Source organism: Pongo pygmaeus, chromosome 6 (genome assembly GCF_028885625.2).
Source record: "Pongo pygmaeus isolate AG05252 chromosome 6, NHGRI_mPonPyg2-v2.0_pri, whole genome shotgun sequence".
In the NCBI taxonomy this organism is placed as follows: Eukaryota; Metazoa; Chordata; class Mammalia; order Primates; family Hominidae; genus Pongo; species Pongo pygmaeus.
In genome coordinates this window covers 35,887,380-35,912,604 of record NC_072379.2, presented here as the reverse complement: position 1 = coordinate 35,912,604, position 25,225 = coordinate 35,887,380, and the positions used below count along the sequence as shown (strand labels likewise).

At 45.3% G+C, this 25,225-nt stretch overlaps 1 protein-coding gene across 12 annotated transcripts in view; it reads right to left on the bottom strand.

Moving 5' to 3' along the window:
• The window catches only part of GRB10 (growth factor receptor bound protein 10), a 203,482-nt gene that overhangs the window by 152,060 nt on the left and 26,197 nt on the right, over positions 1–25,225 (bottom strand). For 8 of the 12 annotated variants that reach the window (XM_054494417.2, XM_054494419.2, XM_063667313.1 and 5 more), the window contains exon 2: positions 13,779–13,948. The exons of 3 other annotated variants lie outside the window; for them this stretch is intronic. Coding sequence is in view for 2 of the 9 variants with exons in the window: in XM_054494419.2 (XP_054350394.1) it covers positions 13,779–13,948 (170 nt within the window). In the remaining 7 variants the exon portion in view is untranslated. Of the gene's footprint in view, positions 1–13,778; positions 13,949–25,225 lie in introns of those variants that run through there. One more of the 12 variants, XM_054494407.2, reaches the window with a different exon arrangement.

Below are 25,225 nucleotides of genomic sequence, written 5' to 3'. Positions count from 1 at the left end.
GAAGACGAAACTGAGTAAAACCCAAACTCCACCCACCTACCAATATAAAAGAAAGTGAATGGACTTCGATGGAAGAAGGAATCAATGACCATAATTTGTCAAGGGAAGGAAAGAAAGATTCTGAAGCACTTGTTAATAACAGGCACTTGGCTCAGTGCTTTTTATGTATTTGTCTATGTGTAAACACACACACACACACACACACACACCACACATAGCATCCATTCCCACTAATCACAACAAGAAAATGAAGTGCTGAGATGAAGGCCCAAGAGCTGGTGATGGGACTCAATGAAGGAGATGGAGCTCAGTCCAGGAGTCCATGCTCCTAACCAGGGTCCTACAAGTCCTAGGGTTTTCAAATGATGGTCTCTGGATGTACAGCATGGGCATCACCCAGGGGCTTGTTAACATACAAATTGTGGAGCCCAGACCCTGACCTACTAAACCAGAAACTCAGTGGAGGGGGTGGTGTCCCATAACATGTGTTTCCGCAAGCCCTTGGATGATTCTACTGCTGACATAGTCCCAACTACTGGACTGCACATTACATCACTAGGGGGAAAGGAGAAGACTCTGCATGCTCAGGCTGCATCCCAGACCAAGGAAAATGAATCTCGGGATGGGGAGGGGGTGGGGGGTAATAGTGTTATAAGCTCCTCGGCTGTTTCCAAAGGTAAGCACCACCACTCTTTTCTTTAAATTACTGTTGGTTTCTATGATGTCTGCAGGGGGAAAATATTGGGGAAAAAATTCAGTAACACTTTGAAGAATCATATCCCACTTCCTGGGGGCTGGGAAGGTGGAACCTGCTGCTACTACACTGCTTGAAGTAAAAACTATACTCGGTTCCTCAAAATGCCCTAACTGAATCCTAAGTACTAGATCCCTAACTAAAAGCTGTACCTGTTCTGCTTCCTGCCTTAAAAAAAAAAAAAAAACCTCGGGTTTTTTGGCATATGCAAATACGAAGAATGCCTTTTAGAACACCAATTTCCGCTTTTCTTCCACAATGCATTGATGGGAGAAGGGGGAGAAGGCACAGATTCAAGAGCTATTTTAATTATCTGCAGCAAAGCATGACCTCATTGCTTCCAACTGCACATTATTAGGTACAAGGGTCTATATGTGACCATAGGTATGAGGATGACCTTTGATTTTTTATTCTCAGCAGTTTGAAAAAGACTTGTGTGGCATATTCTATTCAAGCATCTACAGTTCCTTAAACTTCAGCAGTCTGGTCAGCCTCCTGACTGAAAAGAGTAAATTTTTTAAATCAATACATGATCTTGAAGCTGTTTCGATGGCTTTGAAATATAAGTGTGGTCAGATCACGCAGCGCTGCGAAGCACAGCACCACTTTACGGTGGCCACATCCCTACTGTCATTTGTGGGAAGCATCAAGTCCCCTCAACGAACCTGTGCAGAGACACTAGCACCATCCCCATTCAACCGATGAGAAAGAATCCAAGTAACTTGGCCAGCAGTCACTCCTGCTGCACAGCTGCATAGTTAATATTGAGATCTGCTCTCCGCAAATCCAGAGCCTGAGTCCTGAAGGGGACAGCACAGAACCCCAGTAGCGAGATCCTTCCTACTCAGGAGAACCAGGAGAGGCCGACACCAGAAACTAATTTTCACTTTCTAGGCACCCTCACCACTAGCACTGGTGTCGGAGAGAAGGTCTTCCCTTTTGCCGTGCTGTGGTCCACATACAGACACGAAGGCCCAGGGCAAGACTGTTAATGCAGTGATCCAACTGATTTGAGACCCAGAAAGTCAATAGAAAACTTGAGCAAAGGTAACCACAGAAAATAGCCTAGGCTATCCACAGGCAGGAGGTCCTTGAATCCCTCTATCCTAAAAGCCTCACCAAAGGAAAACACCAATTTTCTAGCCCTGAAAAGAGGTGAGGTGATGAAGGCCACCTCCACATGCAGCCTTCTCAAGCCGCATTCACCAAGAGTGGATACCCCTGCTCTGTGGTAGGCGTGTGCAGAGAAGAGGAACCCATGTGCACAACGAAGTCTAGACACACTGTGGAACAGGTCAGAGTACTGCCTCAATCGCACAGATTAGGATGCAGGCGCTGCAACACCACGACCACAGGACCTCATGGAAAAGAAAAGAAACCGCGTAGAATCATCACAGGCCGGCAGGCTGGAGTCAAAGAGAAGGACAGCAGGGAGGGAGCAGTATCAGGTGCTCCAGAGATCAAAGCATCCTACCTTTATGCACCCCAGGAATATTGGCGTGGAGAAGGATGGGGAGAGAAGAATAAACATTACACAGCTGAGCACTGAACAAGGTAGGAGTTGGAAAACGAACACCCCATGCAGTTAAAAGCTCATGTATAATTTTTTAGTCCCCAAAAACTTACCTACTAATGACCTACTGTTGACCAGAAGCTTTATCAGTAACATAAAGTCATTAACACACATGTTGTATGTTACATAGGTATTACATACTGTATTCTTAGAATAAGCTCTTTGGGAGCACTTCCAGTTTCACTAGTATGGGTCCCCTGTGTTATTCAAAGTTTACGGTATTGCATTAAACATGAAAAATACACAAGACCCACGAGAGGTCACTTTTTAATGCAATGAGCAATTTACTGCGAAGGGAGCTTCTCATATGGAGATGATTAGCATCACATGACATTTAAAGTGTATACCTGCAACATTTGAGCTCACGGCAACAGTGGAATTATTACAGTAGTACAGTAATTCTTTCATAACTATGAAATTAAGTGCCGTATGTACTACAGTTAATTCTATGCAGTGATGATTTCATACAGCACCTTCATGGGTTTTTTTACATTTCTGTCAATAAATGGCTCCATGTATGGTCTGTGTTTGTGTAAGTTTTGACAAACTTTAACTTTTTTATAACAGATTTGTATATATTTTACAGTAACAGCCTAGTCTTCTACATATATTTTATGCATTCATGACATAGCCTTTTCTGAATTTTTTTGGTATTTCTCGGCTATGCTGTAAGATTTTTCAAACTGTTGCAAACCTCCAAAAAATTTTCTAGTCATTACTGAAAAATACTCCACATATAAATAGAATCACACAGTTCAAATCCATGTTGTTCAAGAGTCAACTGTAATTTTAAATTTGCAATGCATATTACTTAAATATAGATTTAAAATTGAGTTCCTTTTAAAAGAACTTACTGTTCTCTGATATATTAATATTTTTGTAAATTCATTAAAGATTTGTTTCTACCTTTGGAATCCTTGATACTTGAATTTTACAAATTCTTACAAATTACCGAATGCCTCTGGGTGTCTTCCAAGGAACAGATCTTTGTACATTTAAATTATAAATAGAGAAACAAAAATTAAGAGACCAAATCAATTAAGACAAAGAGGGGAACAATAGCCATGACAACACATTACCAACTATAACCCCCACTGGTCCGGAAGCACTGTCTTCCTTTGGGAATAGATAAAGCCAACGGGAAGGAAAAGCAAAACCACTCAGATCTGTCTTTGCTGCCTAAAAATACTGAATTTCGTAACTGTTGGGAAAACGGCTAGAACTTTATCTGAAAAATAAAAGATGCTCTATAAAACAGCCCTTGGATTTAAACACTTTATAAACTAAATGTGCTCCAAAGTCATTCCAATCAACACTAGATGGTAAACCATTTGTCCCTACAATAAAACCCAAATAACTCATAGAAGGCATCTTTTTACCTAAAGAAAACTTTTTAAAGGCCTCAAAAAGTTAATCACTCTTTCTAGACGCTAAAGTAGTTAATCACACTTTCTAGATGCTAAAGTAAGCTCTCTGGCTAAATTAGGAAATACTGAAGATAGTGGCATCAGATCTTAACCTCATTCTTTTGGCAAATCTTGAACAAGGCCTGTGATTCGCTCTCTTCCCAATCAGGCCCCAGAGTCCAGTATCTGAGCTCTGTAAGGACGCTGTCCTGGGTGCCACTGAGAGTAGGACGTGGCAGTGTGAAACCATACAGGCTCCACAGGGAGCCTGGTTTCTTCCAAGGAAGTGATAATCTGTACAGATGGTTCCCAACTTGACAATGGTTCAACTCAGGATTTTTCATCTTTATGATGAGTTGATGAGGATGTAACCCCATTTTTAGTTAAGAATCTCCTTACAACTTACCATTGGGTTACAGTTTCTACTAAACGCTTTTCGATTTCGCACCATCAAAAAGTCAAAAACATAAAGCATTATTAGATCAAAAAATTAAAATTAAAACAGTCAAACCATCATTAAATCAGGCACCGTCTACTGTGTTGCCAGCACTGAATGCATTTTCAACTTACGACATTTGTGTCTTATGATGGGTTTATCAAGATGGAACCCTGTAAACCGAGGAGTGATTTATTTTCTTTTATACCTAAGACCGGGATTCTAATGAAATAAGGGAGGAGTGGGCACCCTCTGGTGACACTGCCAGACCCAGGAACTGTGTGGACTCCTGTGAGGGCCTTTTCTCAGCAGCACCAAAGAGGATAATGGCAATCACCAAAAACTACCTGCAGACCCTCCCTGCTGTGCTGCAAATCTTCATTCACCCTCAGCTACTCACTTTCTCCACAAAAGAGGCTTTTTGCCTACCTACTGCCCTAAACCTCCCATCCCCACCCTTTTCAGTGCAGCATCCCCAAACCCTTTCCTGCAGAACACCCATATCACTTCAGGGCCTAAACACCACCCAGTCTCTGCCCCCCCGGGCCTCCAGTCCCCAAGGCTCTCCTGGCCTGTCACTGCGTGAGCCACTCTGTGCTCTCGCCTCCATTCATGACCTCTTCCTGCCCATGTCCTCCCTCCCTTGGGCCCATGAACATTTGTGTGCATTTCCCACTTCAGGAGGGAAGGAAGGGAGGGAGCAAAGGGACGTTTCTCTTAACCATGTCCTCCTCTAGCTCTAGCCCTTTCTCTCTCTGCATCCCTCTGCAAGTGTTGACAAAGGATGTTCGAAACTCGCTGCCTCGCACCCCTCAAATCAGCAGTCTCTCCGAAGCCCCAGTTTCTGCAGCAAAATTCTCTCGAAACTTATTTGAATCATTAAGAGTTTCCATCATGGTCTCTTCTCACTCTCACAGTCATGGTCGCTGCTGGTGGGCACTACAATGAGGAAGCCAGGCTAAGGAGAGACACACGACTTATCCCTGAGCCACGAGCCCAGGCGCGGTAGCTGAACCTGGCCTGGGGCTGGGATTCCTGCTTCTGAGGAGGAAACCCACAAAGCAGAGCCGGTCCCCACCGTTCCCTCCAAATCCACAAAACAGAAGGCGCTTACAGTCAAACAAGTTCAGGTTTTCTATGAAGTCAAACGTTTTCCTTTCTTCCAGTGCTTCTTTGAGCCTTTAATCTAGCAAGGCAGCTCTCTCAAGAAGAAAAGTGGGGTGAAGCACTTTCAAAGATGGTTTTACCCTCTCTCCAACTCTTTGGGATTTTTCTCCCTCCACCCCGCTTCTCCATTTCACCCCCAGAGCTGACTGGGCAGGCACCCACCATGCTCACTGTTGAGGGTTCTGCTCCAACACTGAGAGAAATGGCATGCAAGCATGGAGCAGGGCAGCTCCATGGGACCCCAGCTTCTCTGCTGAAAATAGGCCGCCTGGGAGGAGAGAAGCTGAGAAACCAGTTAGCAGAATCCTGTACCTAGGCCTTGGTGGATGCTCAGGAGAGAAGTGGTGCATTCTGAATCTAGCAGGTGGGACACGTGAAAGAAAAACGCAGTGGAGACCTTGGGCCTGGGCAAGTAGAAGGAGGGCGTCTCCAGGCACCGAGATAGGAAAGGCGTGGGAGATGATGAATGGGCAGGACGCATGTGTGCAGATGGGAAATTCTAGAAGGCAAGATGCATGCACAGGTGGGATTCTAGAAGGCAGGAAGCATACTTGCAGGTAGGAAATGACAGAAGGCAGGACACATGCGTGCAGGTGGTAAATTCTAGAAGGTAGGACGCATGCTTGCAGGTGGGAAATTCCAGAGGGTAGGATTGTTCTCATCCCTGCCTGATGAAGCTGGTGACACTGTTATTTCAGGATGGGGAGGGAGTGGATCTGCTCTAACAACTGAACGTAATCACTCACCCCCTCCATCTTTAACGGAGTCCTGTGGATTCGGATTAAGGAAACCCTAGGTAGGGGTTTTCCTCCTCTCTGCCTAGCACCCTGGAGGAGGCCCCGTGGCCCATGACGGAGCAGCCATGTGCTGGTGTTAGAGATGGACATCAGACAGTGCACACCTACCTGCTATAGGCCAAGTGCCATGCAGATGGACACGAGTGGGCACCACAACAGCCGGGCAGAGCGTCACAGCAGATGTGAGAGTTGAGCTCGGGAAAGTGTTGGAAATTAGGAGTGGAGAAAGGGGGTAGGAGAAACAGCATAACAAAACCAGAGGCAAAGGCACACACAACAGGCTGGGAGAATGCGGAGAAAATCAGGGTACCAGGGATGGGATCAGGGGTAAAAACAAGCCTTTGTGCAACATTTATAATGGGCCAGGTTCTCAGCTAAGCGCTGACTTCCATTTTCCTTCTCATTCTTCCTAACAATACCCCGAGTGTCACTGAGGAGGAGCCTGGGGCTCAGGAATGTAAGCAACCCCAGTGTTTAGCTGCTGTGGCGGGGACTGAGGCCTTTGGACCCCATAGTGCTCCAGGAATAGGCAGCAGTTGGGGTAAAGGGCAATGATATCCATCTTGACCACAAAGACTCTGAAGTAAAACAATCAAGTTTCACGGAGAGAGTGAGACTCATGTGTGCAAAATGTAACTTCTCTAATCCTCAAAACAGGGAAAAGCTACCAGGACATTTATTTCCAAAAGGCCATAAGAAATCAGAACCTCTACTTTATAAAGAGGTGCTACATTAAAAGACATATTAAATAAAAACTCTTGTTCTCTCACCTGTAAAAGGGTGGAATGGGTCTAGACTTTACAGTCTAGAGGATGCCACAATTTGTCAAACTCAAATGGTCTAGATGTTTACAAACACGTTAGTCAATTCTATATAAAACGTTGATTTTTTTTTTTTTTTTTTTGAGATGCAGTCTCACTCTGTCTGTCATCCAGGCTGGAGTGCAGTAGTGCGATCTTGGCTCACTGCAACCTCCACCTCCTAGGTTCAAGCGATTCTCCTGCCTCAGCCTCCAGAGTAGCTGGGATTATAGGCACTCACCACCATGCCCAGCTAATTTTTGTATTTTTAGGAGAAACAGGGTTTCATCATGTTGGCCAGGCTGATCTCGAACACCTGACCTTGGGTGATCCACCCACCTCAGCCTTCCAGAGTGCTGAGATTACAGGGATGAGCCACCATGCCTGGCCAAAATTTGGATTGTTATAAAATTCTTTAATGTATAATTGTGAAATGGAATTTTAAATAATTTTGCTTTGATAAAAGTAGATTTTTTTCTACTCTGGCCACACTCATCCTATATTACCAGAGCTTCTATAAATAATCTCCAGTTCTTCTTAGAAACTTTGTATAATTTGCAGAATTTGTCATTTTCAAAGCATTTTTCTTCCATTGGTTCTAAACACTGCAATAACTAGGTAATCATCTTCTAATGCAATCATCTACATCAATCAAGCACACTCTGGACCCCTAGTCATCAACTCGTTGGTCTATGAAGTAATCCATCAAAATAACCATTAACAGTACAAAGAGAGGGCACCTTTGAAATGTTACCCTCTTCTTTCCTCCATCCCATCTTCGGGCCCACAGCTCTATTACCTCTGAAAGCATGAAATGCTTTAAATGTAGGTATTCAAGCAGAGTTTGTACTTATCATAAATCTCATTGCATGTTATTACATTCCTCCATCTTCCTTTAATTGAAACTGTAACTTAAAAAAAATTAATCTTCTTTTCAACTTAGGACAGACTGTAACAGCCTGTTGATCCTGCTACTCCCCCAGTGAGACTGCTGCCAGGCTGGCCCCACTCTCCCAGGTGGGGGCAAAGAAAAAAAGAGAACCTATTTCATGAAGACAGTTGGAATGTCTGGCCTGCAGATTGTCTACACAAGCACAGAGGAGCCCTCCGGCAGCTCTCCGTGGGAAAGCACCCTAAAACCAGCTCCCTCTCAACCTCAGGAACTGAATTCTCTTGGAAGCTGCCAAGGCAGCAAGTTCTTTGCAAATTTTATCTTCTTTTTTTAATCATAAATTTCAAGGATGACCATAAGCAACATCTTGGTCGACTCTGCTCTCACCACTCATATATAAAACCTTTCTGAAAAGTTGAGTTAACTTTGAATGCTGGACAAAGACCAAAATAAATAAAATGAAAGGGGCTTTCCCGCACCATTTCTTGTCTTCCACCTAAGCAGGTGCACACGCAGAGGAGATATCCAACGGTTGCCATTCTCCCTCCACTTCAGGGCAATCCTGTTCAATAGAAGCTCCAATGATCACAGCACACATTGAGCCTGCTGAGAGTCTCTCTTGGGGCGAGACATCTAGAAGTGCTAGGGAACGCAGTCCCACAATTCCAATAACCAACTGCAGACAGAACTATATAGATGAGTATCATGCTTAGGTTTCCTACACCCACCCCCATCTGTGAAGTCAAAGAGCCTGCTGTCAATACCAGAAGAGACAAGTTTGTACATCACAAAAGATACGCAAGTCCCCAATCTAATTATGCCAGCCACTTTAGAAGGAGAGCAAAGATAGCAGACACTCTGGGCAATGAATTACCCTAGGTCTCAGCATCAAGCCTGCACTCATCTCCTGGGTCCCAAAATAACTCACCACTGGTCAGAAGGATGCATGGGCCCTTCCAAATCACAGCCTAGGCTGTCTGAGGATAGCTCTCCCAGGAATCATCTCTACCCACCTATGACGTGAATGGAGTTAATAAATAAGGGTACGCTCTGAGGGTCCACAGTGGCTTGCTTGGCCCCCAAGCCTGCAAATCAGACTCGCCAAGAATTAATGAAGGCAGTGACCTACAGGCACCGAGAGCTCACTGACCGACGAGAGAGACGCCACGTCCCAGCCTCGGCTTGTCTTGGACACTGCCCTCCTCACCACTCCTACCCCTCCATATCAGGCCAGAGCTCAGACTCCAGGTAGACCCACAGCCATGTCCAAACCAGATACCCAGGACCTCAGCAGGAAGAAATCCAATCCAAAAAGAAGGAAAAAAGGAAGGACACTACTTTCCTAGAAGCCTAGAAGGAGGCTCAGATACAGAAAGAAAGCAATCTACAGAAGCTGTGTCTGAAACAGCAAAAACCTGGAAACAAGCCAAATGCCCATCAAGAAGTGGATGAATGAGCCAACTGTGATGTATCTATACAATGGAACACTACTCAGCATTAAAAAGGAGTGAAATATTGACAGATGAATCTCAAAATAAATAGCCAGAGGCCAGATAAAATAAATTGATTCCTTTATGCAACACTCTAGGAAATGCAAGCTATCTATACTGAGAGAAAACAGATCAGTGAAAGGGTGGGAAGGAAGAACTGCAAAGGGGCACTGGGAAGTGTGGGAAGTGATGAATATTTTCATTACCTTGGTTACTTGATGATGGTTTCACGTATGTCAAGATGCATCCGTTTGCACATTTTAAATATGTGCAGTTTATTGTGCTCAATGTATTATATCTAAATTGAGCTGGTTAAAAAAAGAATGAAAACAATTTGGGGGCAGATGGATATCAAGGAATTTGGTGTGACCAAGAACAAGTGGAGTGATTGTCCTTATTTGTGGTGTAGTTAAGGGCTTTAAAGTCACCCCAAACACTGAATTAGTGAATGGTGAGTCTTTGGCCCTAGGGGAAATACAGAGTTAGGTTTCTATGAGCTGGTCACATTTTCATCAACCAATCAATATGTAACTTCTTTTTATGTGTTCCTGTTCAAAGACACTTTACTTAAATATACTGTTGAGGTATCTCGCTGGCTGATCAAGGATGCCAAGGGGCATGAATGATGCCTGACCCAAGCTTCCCAGCGCAATCCAGTGGGAAGAAGCTCGTACAAAACCACAGAGTCAGGGTGGGCAGGTTAAGTGCCCCAAGTAAGGCAGAAACAAGACAATAAGAACTCCACAGAACAATGTGAGAGGGCTCTCCTATGGGGAGGACAGTGAAGCAAAGTTATTAGGGGGGAAAAAATGAGGGGCTACAAAAACAGAAAAGGATAAACAGGAGATTCAGGGAGGCTCAAGTTATAGAAGCCAAAAGTTGAGAGGATGTCAAAAAAGGAAGACTGAGGCAACATCAAGGTACATAAGAGTTTCTGAAAGAACTTTCCTACGGGAAAGGCTATGGGACACCTTGAGGAGCAAAACCGTTGTGTGGCACAACTGTAGAAGTTTCCTGCCTTTAGAAAGAGAAAGGTGAAAGGCATACCATTCTTGATTAGTTTCTGAAAGTTTTTTAGTTCAAACTCTCCTATAAATGGGAAAGAACCATGCATCGGAGCATCTGGGCAGAGAAATGGTCTCTACCCTTAGCCAAGCTCTGTGTCGCTAAGGTAGATTGGTGTCACGATAATGAGCCCTCCCCTGACTGCATTCCAAGGGTGACCAGGGCCATGAGAGTTGCCCTCCTGTGTGAGTAAGAGCCCAGCAAGAGCTGTACCATCGCAGCTGGGCCGGTCTCCGCGGGCCAAGAGCAGAAGAACAGAGCTCTTTCCTTGAGGCCGAGCCCCGCAAGGCAGAAGCTGCTGCATGAACACTGAGTTTGGGGATGTGATGCTTTGAACCCCAGGCAACCCCTAAAACTTCTCCCATGAGAACAAGACAAGTAACCAAAAATGGGGACAGACGAAAGCGAAGCTATGGTCCCCAAGGAACCACAGGCCTCAGGGAAACACTCAGAGGTCTCTTTGGGCCCAAGAGCTAACGAATAGAAACTGAGACCATTAGGACCATTTGCGTATTTCTGCCTCCCTCCTTGACCCCAAAACAAACGGGGCTGGCTCTTAGAGGCAGTGAGCAGTGAAGGACGGTGGGAGGGTTGCTCTGAGGCCCAGCTGATTCCCCCAAGTCTAGTGCCATGGCCCGTCACTACAGGGTCTGGGATTCCCACCTCAGGCCCCACCACATCCAGGCCTGGGTGCCCTCAACTGAGACACTCTGCAAACCGAAGTCTACTCTGACAATAACTAGCTCTTCTCAGACTCTATTATTTGGATTTGTAGCATCTTTCTGAAACCCCAGGGGATTGGGCTTCAACCGTTAGGTCAAGCAAAACGTGAGTTCTTAATAGGACATCTTTCTACCAAAAATACATTCCTTGCAGGCAGGAGCTGGGGCCATCTTGCGACCATGGTGCCCTGGCACTTGGACAGTGCCAGGTACCAAATGGGTGCCCACGTTCACTCATTCACTTGTTGGACAAGAGGGAGCCCATCTGAGAGTCCCAAGTCAAGGAAAGGTTTCATGGCTTATAAAGTTTGGAAACTACTTCCCAGAGCACTCCCTGGAAGACCATGCCTCATTCAATACCTGCTGACCCCTCGAGGGACTCAAACTTGTCAAATGGGGCCACAGATGGCCACAGACTCAGCATCTCCCTCCTGGAGGACGGAGGAGACACCCCACTGAGTGGACCCACCACACAGGTGGACCTGCTCTGTAAGCTGCCTGTGATCATCAGATTTCAAGCCAAAAACACAAAGACTAAGTGGGAAACGAAGTTTTGTTTCAATGCTATGTCCATGCCAAGCAGTCCATAATCAGGCAATTGGAATGCAGAGGCTGGGAAGGAGATTTCCCTTTGAATTATATGACCGGTAAGAAAAGGCAGGAAGCGCAAGGCTGTCAGGTGATCCAGGAAGTGGGTGCTGGGGCTGGTGAGAGATGGCTTTTTGCCTTTTTCAGATGTGTCCCTTCAACACTGTAAAGCCCTGCCAGAAAGAAAACTCGTCCCAAATCTCAAGGAATCTCAGCATCACTCACAACAAATCTATGTCACCAATGAAGGATCTTGGGCAATGCAAAGGGGCAGACGGGTCCGAGGAGGGCGACTGCCTGCCCGTGAGCACAGCACTCCCTGATTCAGCTTCGCAGGGCTGCCTTCCTGAAGCTCGCACACCTGCCTGACGGTTCAGGCACTGCACACTGTCTGCAATGAGCAGTCAAGAGGCAAGACGAGGGACCCAGCTGCCCTAGAGCCCTGCCCTGGGTCTCAGGCATGGAAGGGTCTGTAGAGCTACCACTGGCCACAAAGCGGTGGCTTTTTCTCTGACCCATTCTGAGATAGGGAGGTCTGCTACCTTCACTCAACTATGCTGTGAGGAGGAGGGTGAAGGGCCTGTTTTACAAAAGACAGTCCATCCCAACAGCACAGCCCACTTCCTTGGCAAGGCAGTGGCAGTTGGGGGAGGTCACGGTTCATGCGTGACCAGGGCGGGAGCTGCAGGAGGCTCCAGCTCCCCCTCCTCACTGGCGCCAGGACCCTCTCTCTGCAGGGGCACAAACTCTCAGAAAAAAAGCAATGGCAGTGTGAGCTGTCTGGAGAGAAGGAATATATCCACATGCGCACCTTTTGAATTTAGAAGGGGATGTGTAAAATGTCATTCAGCATCTAACACAAAGCTAACATAAGGCAGACATTTGGGAAAAGATAGCCCAGAAACTTCCTACCAAGGGTGTGGATATGAGGGAAGGTGACTGGCAGTACCCAGGTCCCCCAGCCTCCCTTCAGGCCTTTGACCTGAGCTGAACTGCATTCCCAAACAGTCCTATGTTAAGCCCTAACCCCCAACACTTCAGAATGTGACTGTATTTGGAAACAGAGTCTTTACAGAGGTCACTAAGTTAAAACCAGGTCACAAAGGTGGGCCCTAATCCAATACAACTGGTGTCCTTACAGGAGGAGGAGATTAAAACACAGACAGGTCCAGAGGGAAGAGCAGGTGAGGACACTGCAAGAAGACAGCCATCTGCAAGCCCAGGAGAGAGGCCTCAGGAGGAACCAACTCAGCTGTCACCTTGACCTCAGACTTCCAGCCTCCAGAACCATAAGAAAACAAACTTCTGTTGTGTAGCCAGCCAGTCTGCGGGATACTGCGGGGAAGCCCGAGCTAACAGCATCCTCCACTCTGCAGGCAAAAGCTCCGGCAGGTCTGTGTGCTGAAGCCATTCTGGCCTCAGCTGTCTGCCTGCATCTCCAGCTACCATCTCAGACCTGCCAATGTCACTGTAAGAATCCCATACCCTGGGCCAACCAGGACAAAGAGAAGGTCCATTCCCAGAAAGGGCCACCTGAGGCTGACATGCCAAGGGAAGGCAGGGGCGCCAACACTGCCCTGGTCCTCCGTTAGTTACAGGGTCCTCAATCTCAGTGCTGACTGAGGCAGGGCCACACTAACACACACATCAGCAACAAGGCACAGGTCAAGACCCTCCCGCACTGTGTTCTAGCCCACCTTCAGAACAACAGCTACCAACTCCTGAGGCTCACAGGGGGTGCCCAGAGTGACCCAGGAGGCAGGCAGCATCACCCCCACCGTATGGAAGGGCACAGGGAGACCAGTGAGGCCCAGAGGCATGTCCGCAAGGAGAGTGTGCACAGCCCGACTCTGCTGCAGCCCAGGTCCTCCCGTCCCTACCCGACTCAGCCCGGTGTTCCCAGGCAGAGGCGAGCCGAGGAGGAGAGGGAGAGATGGGAGACTCTCTTTGGGAACCTTGGAATAAAGGTTCTGGTATCAGGCCTCTACCTACAGTGACACGCATTCACTGAGCACCTTAATGAATACTGAACAGGCGACTCTCCTGCAAAGAAAGGCACTAGTGACTAGTGTCACGCATAGGGCTTACCTGTCAGGAGTTGGCTCTGTAGCGCTGTCTGCTGGGGCGGCCACCCTGGCTTCACTGAGAGGACCCAGGTGAGGACCTGGCTGCCGGTCACTGGGCTGCTGGTCACTGAGCCGCCAGTCACTGGGCCTGCAGCTGCTGCTTCCTGCTCAGCATCGTGGTCAGCGCCAAAGCTGGAAAGTCAAATGGGCCATCACTGAACTTCCGTAGAATTTATACAAATGAACTTATACTCTGAGCCCAGGAATAAAACTTTTAAAACAGACATGAAATATTTTTCTCCAGGAAGATCATTTAAGAGTGTTCTGAAGAACAAAACAAGGACGCGACTACGTAAGATGTAGGTTTCTAGTTGTCACGTGATGCCCAGAGACAGAGGACAGAGGTAAGATGCCCTGGGCTCTCTGCTCACTGCCCACACATCTCTACGTCTCCAAAGCACGCTGCCTCCAAGGCAGGCGGGGTATGAAGCACACAGACCTTTGCCCTCTTGCAAGGCAAAGTTACCTAGAACTCACTTCGGGCCCAGGTCAGGGTCCTCCCAGGCTACAACCTTCAGCCCACCCAGCAGGAACCTGCCTCCATGTCAGACCCGGCCCCAGCCCACAATGCCTGGTACTGTTCTCAGCAGACATCCCGCTGGGCACTCTGCATGGCGCACATGTGTTCCACGAGAGGGGTGCAGAGCAGGCAGACCTGGGGTTCCAATTCTGGCTCTGATCTTTGATTCATCACTCAAGTCCTATGAACTGAGAGCTCAAGGCACGGAGCCCTCAGTTCACAGGTGGGTTCTAGGCATGGAGAAAAGGGTGGAGACCAATTGAAACCCCTACCAGAGGAGACTTTATAGTGACCTGGGCAACTCACTGGTCTTCCCAGGCTCTGGTCCCACTGCAGAGCATGGGGATAAAACCCACCTCACTGAGGATTTTAATACACTGCATTGGAATGCCACTGGATTTCAACATATTTAAATGAAATACACAGAGAATGACAGCAGTGTGACTGGCATGCAGCAAGGGTGCCATCCAGGAGCCTCCTATCACTGTTGTGCTGGAGGAGGTCCCCTGCCTACAACGTGGATGATCTCAACAGATCCCTCCATGAAAGAGTCAGAAGCTACATTTTCCTAATTGTTAAATGGTGAAAATGAAACCTGCCCCTGCCTCTTACCTGACATCAAGAAGTCCTGGGCCCAGATATAAGAAGACCAGTCAAATGGCTGTTTTTTGAAACAGGTCCCACTGAACATGCTTGCTAAAAATCCAGGCACCAGAGAGTCTTGGTTCATCTCCAGATGCCACCCCTTAGCGGCTGATGTCTGGGCAAATTATTGAGTCATTGGGGCTCAGTGTTCCCAGCTACAAAATCAGCATGAAAATAGTATCTCTCTCACGGAGCTTTTATTAGGATTAAATGAGCTAATGCATGTAAAGGCTTAGGACAGGGTTCAACGTATAGCAAACGTTAAACAAATGTATAGTCATCATTAACTACAACACGCCAAATAATTCTCCCATTTTCAGCTGTGAAACACACCAGCCACCTGCAAGCTATGAAGCCTGCTAATGTTTAAAGGGGATGCTGGTCTTTTTAGGACCAAAAGGGAATTTATGTGATACATGATCATGAGACTGATCAAAGTTGAACATCACCTGCCTATCCAAAAGCATTTTATTAAGGGTATCACTTTAACCCTTTCAAAGAATTTGGAAGTTTGGAAAGTATCAAGATGATTATGTCGACTAGAATATTTCTTAGTTCTAGTATCTTAAAGGGTGCATGGGCAAACAGGTATGAGGGTCTGTGACATGGCAATGGGAACACTGGGAAATGGACTTACGGTCACCATCACAACAGCATATGAATCACCTCTAATTCTCATATCCTGATGTGTGTCCCATCTCTAGAGAGCCTAATCTTTTCCTCGATTCTGATTCAAATGCCCAGGATCACTTCCCAAGGCATCTTCAGGCATGTGGCTTCAAATGTAAGACATGTGCTTGAAAGGTTTGCTTTTTCTCATGGTCACGATAAATTAAATACATCACTGAGGTAAAGTGAAATATACTTGTCCTATCAAACCCATCACCACTTCATCCATTTTTGTCTATTTTCTAGGAAGTTGATATTAGTCTTTACAGTTGACAAAACAAAGACAACATGCTCTTTGAACCTGATAAACTGAAGAGTTAGTAAGATACAACACCTCCTCAATAACCTCAGTGCCCGCCCATCAACACACAGAGGAAAGCCTGCTACAAACACAACCTCTCGGCTCTGTTTACAGTAGCCTCATCTGGCACCGACACCCAGACCACCAACACCCCGAGAGTAGACCAGCACGCTTCACACGCTGACCCGGACCACTGGACAGAAGTTACAGAGTCTAAAGGGCTCACTCAGCTATTTCCCTATCAGTCAGGAGAGACTTCTTCTGCAGTTTCCAGTTAGATACGACTTAAACTTGAGATCTTAAAGAATATACTAACCTGAGGAAAAATAAATAATGTCTTAACTTACTTCCAAAATATCCCAGAAACAAAGGGCCTCTTGATTTCTGTTTAGTATCTTTGATATCTTCCAAAAATTCCTGAGCTAATATAAAGTTTTCCTTCTGTCTAGCTTTCTCACACTAAATATTTAGAGTAATAACAGTGACTATTTAGACACTCAACAAATCCTAACTTTCATGACGAGGGTGTTCAGCCTGTTCAGCCAGAGAGCTCCAGAGTGAAGTCTAGGCCTTCTCAGAAGGGGACAGAATACTTTTAGTTAAACAAAAAAATTAAACTCCATTTTGTACTGATATCAGAGACTCAGAGATGACTGTGTTTTCCCAGAGTAAGAGGGTGCTTATGAAGACAAATTGAGAAATATGTAAATAGAATGGAATTAAAAGGAACATTTCTAAAAAGTAATTATAAAATTTCAGAATGCTATTGCCAGGACCTGTGGACAGCTTAAAGCTGAAACAACAACTATGAAATACAGGCCAGGCACAGTGGCTCACATCTGTAAACCCAACACTTTGGGAAGCCAAGACTAGAGGATTGCTTGAGCTCAGGAGTTCAAGACCAGTTATGGCAATATAGCGTGACCCTGTTTCTACAAATAAAAATCTTTTTTAAAAAATTAGCTGGGTGTGGTGGTGGGTGACTGTAGTCCCAGCTACTTAGGAGGCTTAGGTGGGAGGATCGCTTGAGCCCAGGAAGTCGAGGCTGCAATGAGCCGAGATCACACCAATGTACTCCAGCCTGGGTGACAGAGTGAGACTCTGCCTCAAAAAAAAAAAAAAAAAAGAAACGCCCAACTTCACACCACTTTTATCAGGTGTATCTTCTGGCCTCTTCATTCAGTAATGCAAATCCAGCAGCCACAGCTCCTTTCCTGGTGAAGATGATAGAACAGGAGGCCCACAGAAGCGCGCAGCAGATGGAAGCGAAAACAGAAACCATCCCACCTCAGTGCCAACATCATCTCTCAGCACCTATGACGGATCGGTTCCAGGACACCAGAGACACCAAAATCCATCAGAGGATGCTCCAGTCTCTGGTATAAAATGGCATAGTATTTGGATATGACCTACACACTTCCATTGACTTTAAAACATTTCTAGATTAATTACAATACCTGACACGATGTAAATGCTATATTGTTTATGCTGTATTGTTTTTATTTGATTTTATTGTTTTATTGTTATATTTGATTGTTTGTGGGGGGGACTGAATATTTTTATCCATGGTTAGTTGAATCCAAAGATGTGGAACCCACAGACGCACAAGCTGTGGAATAGGAGGGAGGCTGTACTTTCAAATCACCAAACATACAGAAAGGCTCAGCAGCAACTCAGCCGCCAGGGACCCATTCATCTGCCCAATCCTAGGAAGGTCCTTCTTCCCTCACTAACCTGTCCACCAGCAGACACCAGGAGAGGGCCACAGAGACGGTGAATGGCCAGGGGGCAGCACGCGGACACTCCGGGAGCAGCTTCTGAACTGCCACCATCACTGAAACCAACAAAACTTAGCCAAAACGTGTAAACAGGCCCAGACTCCACCTAGGTCTCAATTTCAGGGTCAAGCAGGACCAACAGGCCCAATAATCCTCAGTGTGGGGCCTCCAGGAGCCACCAGCCGAGCAAGCACAAAGATGGGTTAGCTGGAGAGCGTGCTTCCCCCTACGGCCATACAGACCAGAAGCACAGGGAGGTCAGAGGCTGCCTACCTGAAAGAGGCAGCACACTGCTCTAAAACTAGCCAAAGGCCAGCACAGCGGTGAGAGGCAAGATAAATACACATGCACACATGCACAGAACAGCAACTGAGCAGAAAACCTACAGAAAAGACCACACTCACAATAGTTTATATACATAGGTATGCATATTTTAGGTTAGCCCTAAGAATAATCCTATACAAACCATAAAATATCATAGCACTTACTTAGGAGATATAAAAAGACCTAAATGAATGGAAACACGCTAAGTTCCTAAATGGAAAGATTAAACATCATAAGGATTAATTCTCTTAAAAGTAATATAAATATCCAAAACAACTTTATAAATGAAATGTAGTATGTATCTATCTAAATTCAAGCAGTTTTTTTCTTAGAACCAGGGGAATAATCCTAAAACTAACAAAATAAAATAAGTGGTAAGATGGTCAATCATAGAGCATTAAGGGAGAATTACTCATCATCTAGTAAAATGCACCCTAAAGCAAAAGTAGTTAAAATAGTGTGTACTTGGCACAAAAATACATGCTACTGTTCATCCAGAAGAGTCAAATCTGCAAATACGAACATGAGTATTTTTATCATGGCACCACGTGCTATACAAGCTACACTGAAACAAGAGTGGGCACGTGTCTTCACTCCACAATCGAGCATACAGGATCCCTGGGACTAGAATCTCAGGGCTCACAGCCATTCCTGACTCTCCAGATGATGCCACCCAAGATGGTGGTGACAGCTATGATAACTGTACTCAGGGCAATGGCAGCCACCCTTGATTGACAACCTATTACCTGTCAGAATCTTACCAAATGCTTTACAATCTCTCATGGGAGGGCTTTTTGAAGATCAAATTGAAGGAAGTAAAGGCATGTGAGACACAAAACACAACATGCAAAGATAGGTGGGTTTTAATTAAGAACAACTAGATATCAATCCTTTGAGGCAGCACTGTTACCTCATTTTACAGATGCAGAAACCAAGGCTAGGAGACGGTAATTATATGCCAAGGCCACACAGTTAATCAATGGCAGAGCGAAGATGCAAGTCAACAGATACCTGGATGTATGAATCCCTGCCACATAGTTTGTGATTTTAATAAAATATCAGTTGTACCATAAGGAAAAAAATAGAAAACTTTTACAATAATTGTAAAATTTCTCTTCATTTTGATTCTTCTATCACTTGCTGGAACAGATTTTATCATTTCCTTTTAGGGAAAAGAAAATCTACTAGAGTGAGCCTGAAATCCAAAGCGCAGAAGGTAACAGAATTTCTTTTAAAATCCCCTGCATGCCAGGAATGAAAGATTTTAGTGATGAGGTATAAATAAGGAACCCCCTTAACCTGATAAAAGGCATCTATCCAAAACTTCCAGCAGGCAAGTGGCACACGTAATGAAGAAGCACAAATGACATCCCCATTAACATTAGGGCCAGAAAGCTCACAATGGCAGTATCAGATGTAACTGTTCTAGGGGTCTAGAAAACACAGTGAAGTAAGAAACAGAAACAAGGTGTAAATACTGAATTGAAAAAGATTTTTAAAAACTGTCTGATATGGTTTGGTTCTGTGTCGCCACCAAATCTCATTTCAAATTGTAACCCCCAGTGTTGGAGGTGGAGCCTGGTGGAAGGTGACTGGACTGTGGTGATGGATCCTTCATGAATGGTTTAGCACCATCCTCGTGGTGCTGTTGTGATGGAGTTCCCAAGAGACCTGGTTAAGTGTGTGGCACCTCCCCCCACTTCTCTTCCTCTTCCTCCAGCCACATAAAACATGTCTGCTTCCCCCGTCGCCTTCCACCTTGATTGTAGGTTTCCTGAGGACGCCTCAGAAGCCGAGCAGATGCTGCCGTGCTTCCTGTCCAGCCTGCAGAATCAGGAGTGAATTAAACCTCTTTTCTTTATGAATTACCCAGTCTCAAATATTCCTTTATAGTAGTGCAAGAACAGACTAATACACCGTCGCTATTTACAGATGAAATGTAAGACCATGCACTGAAAAATAATTAGAACCGATCTGAACGTTTAGTAAGATTGCGATCCCAGAGCAAACTACAAACCGTCCCCAGCCCTTCTGCACAGCAGCTCCAAGACACCTAGGAAGTCTAATTGTGAAAATGATTTAATTCGCAGAAGCAACCAAAACAACGCACTTAAGAATATATACGAGATCCTTTGAAGAAAATAAAAAATTTTTGAGGAAGCCAAAAGAAGATCAGAAGGGTTAGAAATGCACCACCTCCTTTAAAGGGAAGCCCTCACATTGCTGACGGCCACTCCACCTCCACATCAGTGAGTTAAAGCAATATCCTCCCAAGGAAGGCCCCGTCTTCAAGGAACTCAGCTTGCTGATTTACAGATACAGGAACAGACAGAATAAAAGTAAGAGAATGCAGCCAGAGGTGAATGATGACACATAAATTAAAAATAAGATCATGGATAGCTGGCAACTTATGCTCAGTAAGATCCCACAGTCATATCCTCACCTCCCATATGTGCCTTAAACATTACAAGAACTACTAAACTACTAAGAGATAGTACAGAAGAAAAATGTTATAAAATCTGAGTGAGGAAGATCTTCATAAGCAAGATTCTCAGCCTAGAAGCCATGAAGGAAAAACTAACTTCTGTTCAGCAAAAGACCCTATAGACAAATCAAAAGACAGGCAAAAAGCCAGCGGGGCGCAGTGGCTCACATCTGTAATCCCTGCACTTTGGGAGGCTGAGGCAGGTGGATCACGAGGTCAGGAGATCGAGACAATCCTGGCTAACACGGTGGAACCCCATCTCTACTAAAAATACAAAAAAATTAGCCGAGCATGGTGGTGGGCGCCTGTAGTCCCAGCTACTCAGGAGGCTGAGGCAGGAGAATGGTGTGAACCCGGGAGGCGGAGCTTGCAGTGAGCCGAGATCGCGCCACTGCACTCCAGCCTGGGCGACAGAGCAAGACTCCGTCTTAAAAAAAAAAAAAAAAAAAAAAAAGCCTTGGGACAAAATATTTCCATTACCACGCAGCCAACAATCTGCATTTAATCTCTTCTTTACTGAAATAAGAGATAGGATATAAGCAGCCCAACATAAAAATGGGGAGAGGATAGAAGCAAACAATTTGCGAAACAGACATGTGAAACATGCTAAACTTCACTAGGAGCCAGGGAGACATAGACAAACACATGAGCTATAATTGATAGCTGAAAATTAAAAGGACTGGGACTACCCAGAGTTGAGGATGGCCTGAACAGCAACAGGGCTCCCCTAAACCGGAGGTGGGATCACACTGTACAGGCATGGGGAGGCCCGCTGGAGTGGGGGCAGCAGCTTTCAGACTTTAGTCTTAGGCGCAGGCATCCTACTTGGAATAGCTTATCCTACAGAAAGACTCACATGCATACACACGTGTACATACACACATACACACACACGGAATGTTTACTACACACTTTAATACAGAAAAACTGGAAGCAACCTAAATGTGGCTGCCCAAATCACTCCTCTCCCCCAGTTCATGGCACCCACCAAACTGCACAAGGCAGAAACAAGCGTTCTCCATTCCTAACTTTCTCTTCTGCCTTCCATCCATGTAATCCGCTAGCCCAGCTCATTGGCTGCAGAAGCATCTGAGAGTCATCCACTCCCTTCCATCTCTGGGGCCAACTCCAGGCCTTTGCCCCTCATCTGAACTGGGACTCAGCTGCCCTGTCTCTAAGCATCCTCACTGCTTCCCACTCAACCAGCCCTAGCTCTGGGGAGCCCATGAGGTGACACCTTTGCCCTCTGTACTTCAAATGCACCCGACTTCTCAGCGACAGCTGCCAAGACTGACCCGTGTGGCTCCTGACTCCTCACCAGGCTGCCCAGACACTGCTGTCCCATGCTGGAGTCACCTCGCTCACCAGCCTGGCCTCCTCCAGGTTCTCAGACTCTATCCTCCCTCATGGCCTTTGCATGCTCTCTGCCTTGTATCTGGAATTTTTTCAAACACCTGTGGCCCCAGCTGCCTTCCACCTTCCCCTACTGGTAGCCTCCTCAGAGCACCAAGGCTCCCCATCCACCCTCTCCTGTCCCCGTCCACCCTGAGGGATCAGGCTGCCTGACCCACTCCAAATCCTCTCCACACGGGTCTATAGCTCAGCCCTTGGCTGCCTCTTCTGCAGAACACATCAGGCTTGCTAGTGCTGTTCTTCTTCCTGCCAACTTTTTTTGTGTCCCTTTCCCAAGAAGAGGTAGCTCTGAGGCCGAGAACTCTATCTGTCCTGATTACTGCTGTATCCCATCTCTTAGCACAGGGCCAAGTGGCTCAAATCTTTGCTGAACTTATGGAAAAACATGCCTGGACAGGAGCCGACTTAAATATAGTAGAGCACAGTACTCCTCCAGCATGGGAAGCAGCACTGGAAGGCACGCAAAAGCTCTAAAGGAGCCACGGGGACATAAGCTCTGGTCTGTGGGAGGCAGCTGTGAAAGTGGCTCAGAACCCAGCCTCCACCAGCTGGGATAGGGGCAGCCTGCACAAGCGCTCAGCCACTCTCTGCCTCAATTTCCTCAACTGTAAACTGAGAACAAAACAGTCCCAATTTCATGGAAGGATGAAATGATGCAATTCCCACAGAGTGCTTCACACAGCACTCTGTGAGAAGGCAAGTATTTAATAAAGGAGGCAAAGAACTAAGCACCAGGAATAAGCAACACTGCCGTAAAAAGGGGAAAGCAGTATATCTGTGGGTGTCTGCACCCAGGAATTCCAAACAGAGAAAATGACAGAAACTATTTGCAAACTACTCATCTGACAAGAGATTAATAATCAGAATGTATAAGGAGTTCAAACAATTCCAGAGCAAAAAAACAAGTAACTCGATTTAAAAATGGGCAAAACATGTGAACAGACATCTCTAAAAGAAGACATACAAAGAGCCAACAGGTGTATCCAAAAAATGCTCAACACTAATATTTATCAGGGAAATACAAATCAAAACCATAATAAGATATCATCTCACCCCAGTTAAAATGGCTATTATCAAAAAGGGAATAATGGATACTGGGGAGAATGTACCAAAGGGGACCCCTTGTACTCTGTTGGTGGGAATGTAAATTAGTGCAGCCCCTATGGAGAACAATATGGAGGTTCCTCAGAAAACTAAAAATAGAACTATTATATGATCCAGCAATTCCACTGCTGGGTATATACCCAAAGAAAGGATCTGTATCAAAAAGACATCTGCACTCCCGTGTTTACTGCAGCATTATTCACAATAGCCAAGATATGGAATCAACCTAAGTGTCCAAAAACAATGAACTCATTTAAAAAAGGTAGTACATACACACAGTGGAGTGCTATTCAACCATAAAAAAGGAGTGAAATTCTATCATTTGCAACAGCATGCAATAACATGGAAGACAGGCATAGAAAGACATATGACATGTTCTCACTCATGTGCAAGCTATGAAGTGGATCTCATGAAGACAGAGAGTAGACTGGTGGTTACCAGAGACAGGGAAGAGTAGGGGGGTACGGAGGATTAAAAAAAAGTTGATTAATGGGTACAAATATATGGTCACCTTATTGATTTATATAATACTAGGCCTTATTTCTGCTCATTCTTGAAATAAGTACACTTAATTAAATAAATCAATAAGGTGACTACCGTCTACAATAATCTATTGTACACTTCAAAATAGCAAGAAGAGAAGAATTTGAATGTTTCTAAAGTTAAGACAAATATTTAAGGTGGTGGGTACATCAAGTACACTGATTTGACCTTTACGAATTACATGAATGCATTAAATTATCTCATGTACCTTGAAACTATGTTTATCTATTATGCATCAATAAAAAAGTAATTAGTTAATTCCACAGAGCAAAAGGAGCCAAAAGAACCCTAACACCAACCTCAAAGGAGGGCCATGAGAAGTGAAATGAGAATTTCACTCTCTACAGACTTCTGAGTTCGACTATTTAAAATAAAGATCACAAATTACTCACGCAACTTTAAAATTTATCTAAGAAAGAATGTTTTCATCCAATTTCAGGCCAAGGGTCCTATATGCTTCTCCTCACACAAAAACCTATACTCAGGGTCCCTTGTGATCCCCCTCTGCCCTTGTGGAGGGCTCCTCCTCCCTTTCTAGGAATTCCAGAGAAATCACTGCTCTATACCTAAACACAATGAGGCTATTAAGTGCTTGAGGCCAAGTCACATGAATATTAACTGCACAGGCCCTTTTCTATACAGGCAGCTTCTGGAAATACTGAAAGACTTTGCCCTTCTATTTTCTTTTCTTTTTCTTACTTTCTTTTCCTTTTCTTCTTCCCTTAAAGGAGTTTTAAAAAAAGTTAAAGGAGTTTAAAAAAAAAAAAGGGGAAGTGAAAGAAAAAAGATACACCTCAAAAGTAAAGAGGAAAGACATTCTGGCTTGTGGAGGAAACACAATGTAATTGTAATCATTAAAACTGTGCGAGGAGTAATAGTTTGGAGTGAAGAGGCGTGCACAGTTGATTAAGATCTCTCCTCTCCTCAATGAAGAAAGCTGTGGGGAAACAGTCAATGTGCTTTGGACACTTTACCACCACCCTCAAACAGCCAGTTATCAACATTAGCCCATCACCAGCACACACACCAGAGCCCACTAGGGCCTGGCATTCTATTCTAAAGATGATGACATCTTTTCATTCTCTATATAATTAGTACATTCAGTAAGTAACTACTGTGTGTTCTAGGTTTTCAGGGTAATGTCTACATAAACATGTACAAGGAAAACCAATCCTCAACTCAGAAAATCAAGAATTTCGCAAAGACAATAGAAACATAGGGTTCCTACAAACAGGAATGGTTGGCAACGATGATTAATGGCTCTGAAATGCATCATTATCATACAGTAGGCAGGTCGCACAAGATTGAAAACTGACACAGGGTGTGGACACATTAAAAATGACTTTATCTAGCAATGTAATCTAACTTTTCTGCAGTATTCTTTTTTAATGAGTGTGCATGATCTCCTGTATTTAGTTCTCTTGGTCTCCTGCACAAACTGGTGCAACATCCTCCCAGGTACCTGCTGCCCGGCCACCGGGAAGTCCAAGGCAGGAGTACCAGAATGCCCGCCCAGAGGCCCAAGGCAGGAGTACCAGACTGCCGGCCCCTCTGGCTCCTGATCCTTCAGTTCCAAAAGGACACTTGGATCCTGAAGGTATAGGGCAGGCAGGTGCAGGCAAGCATA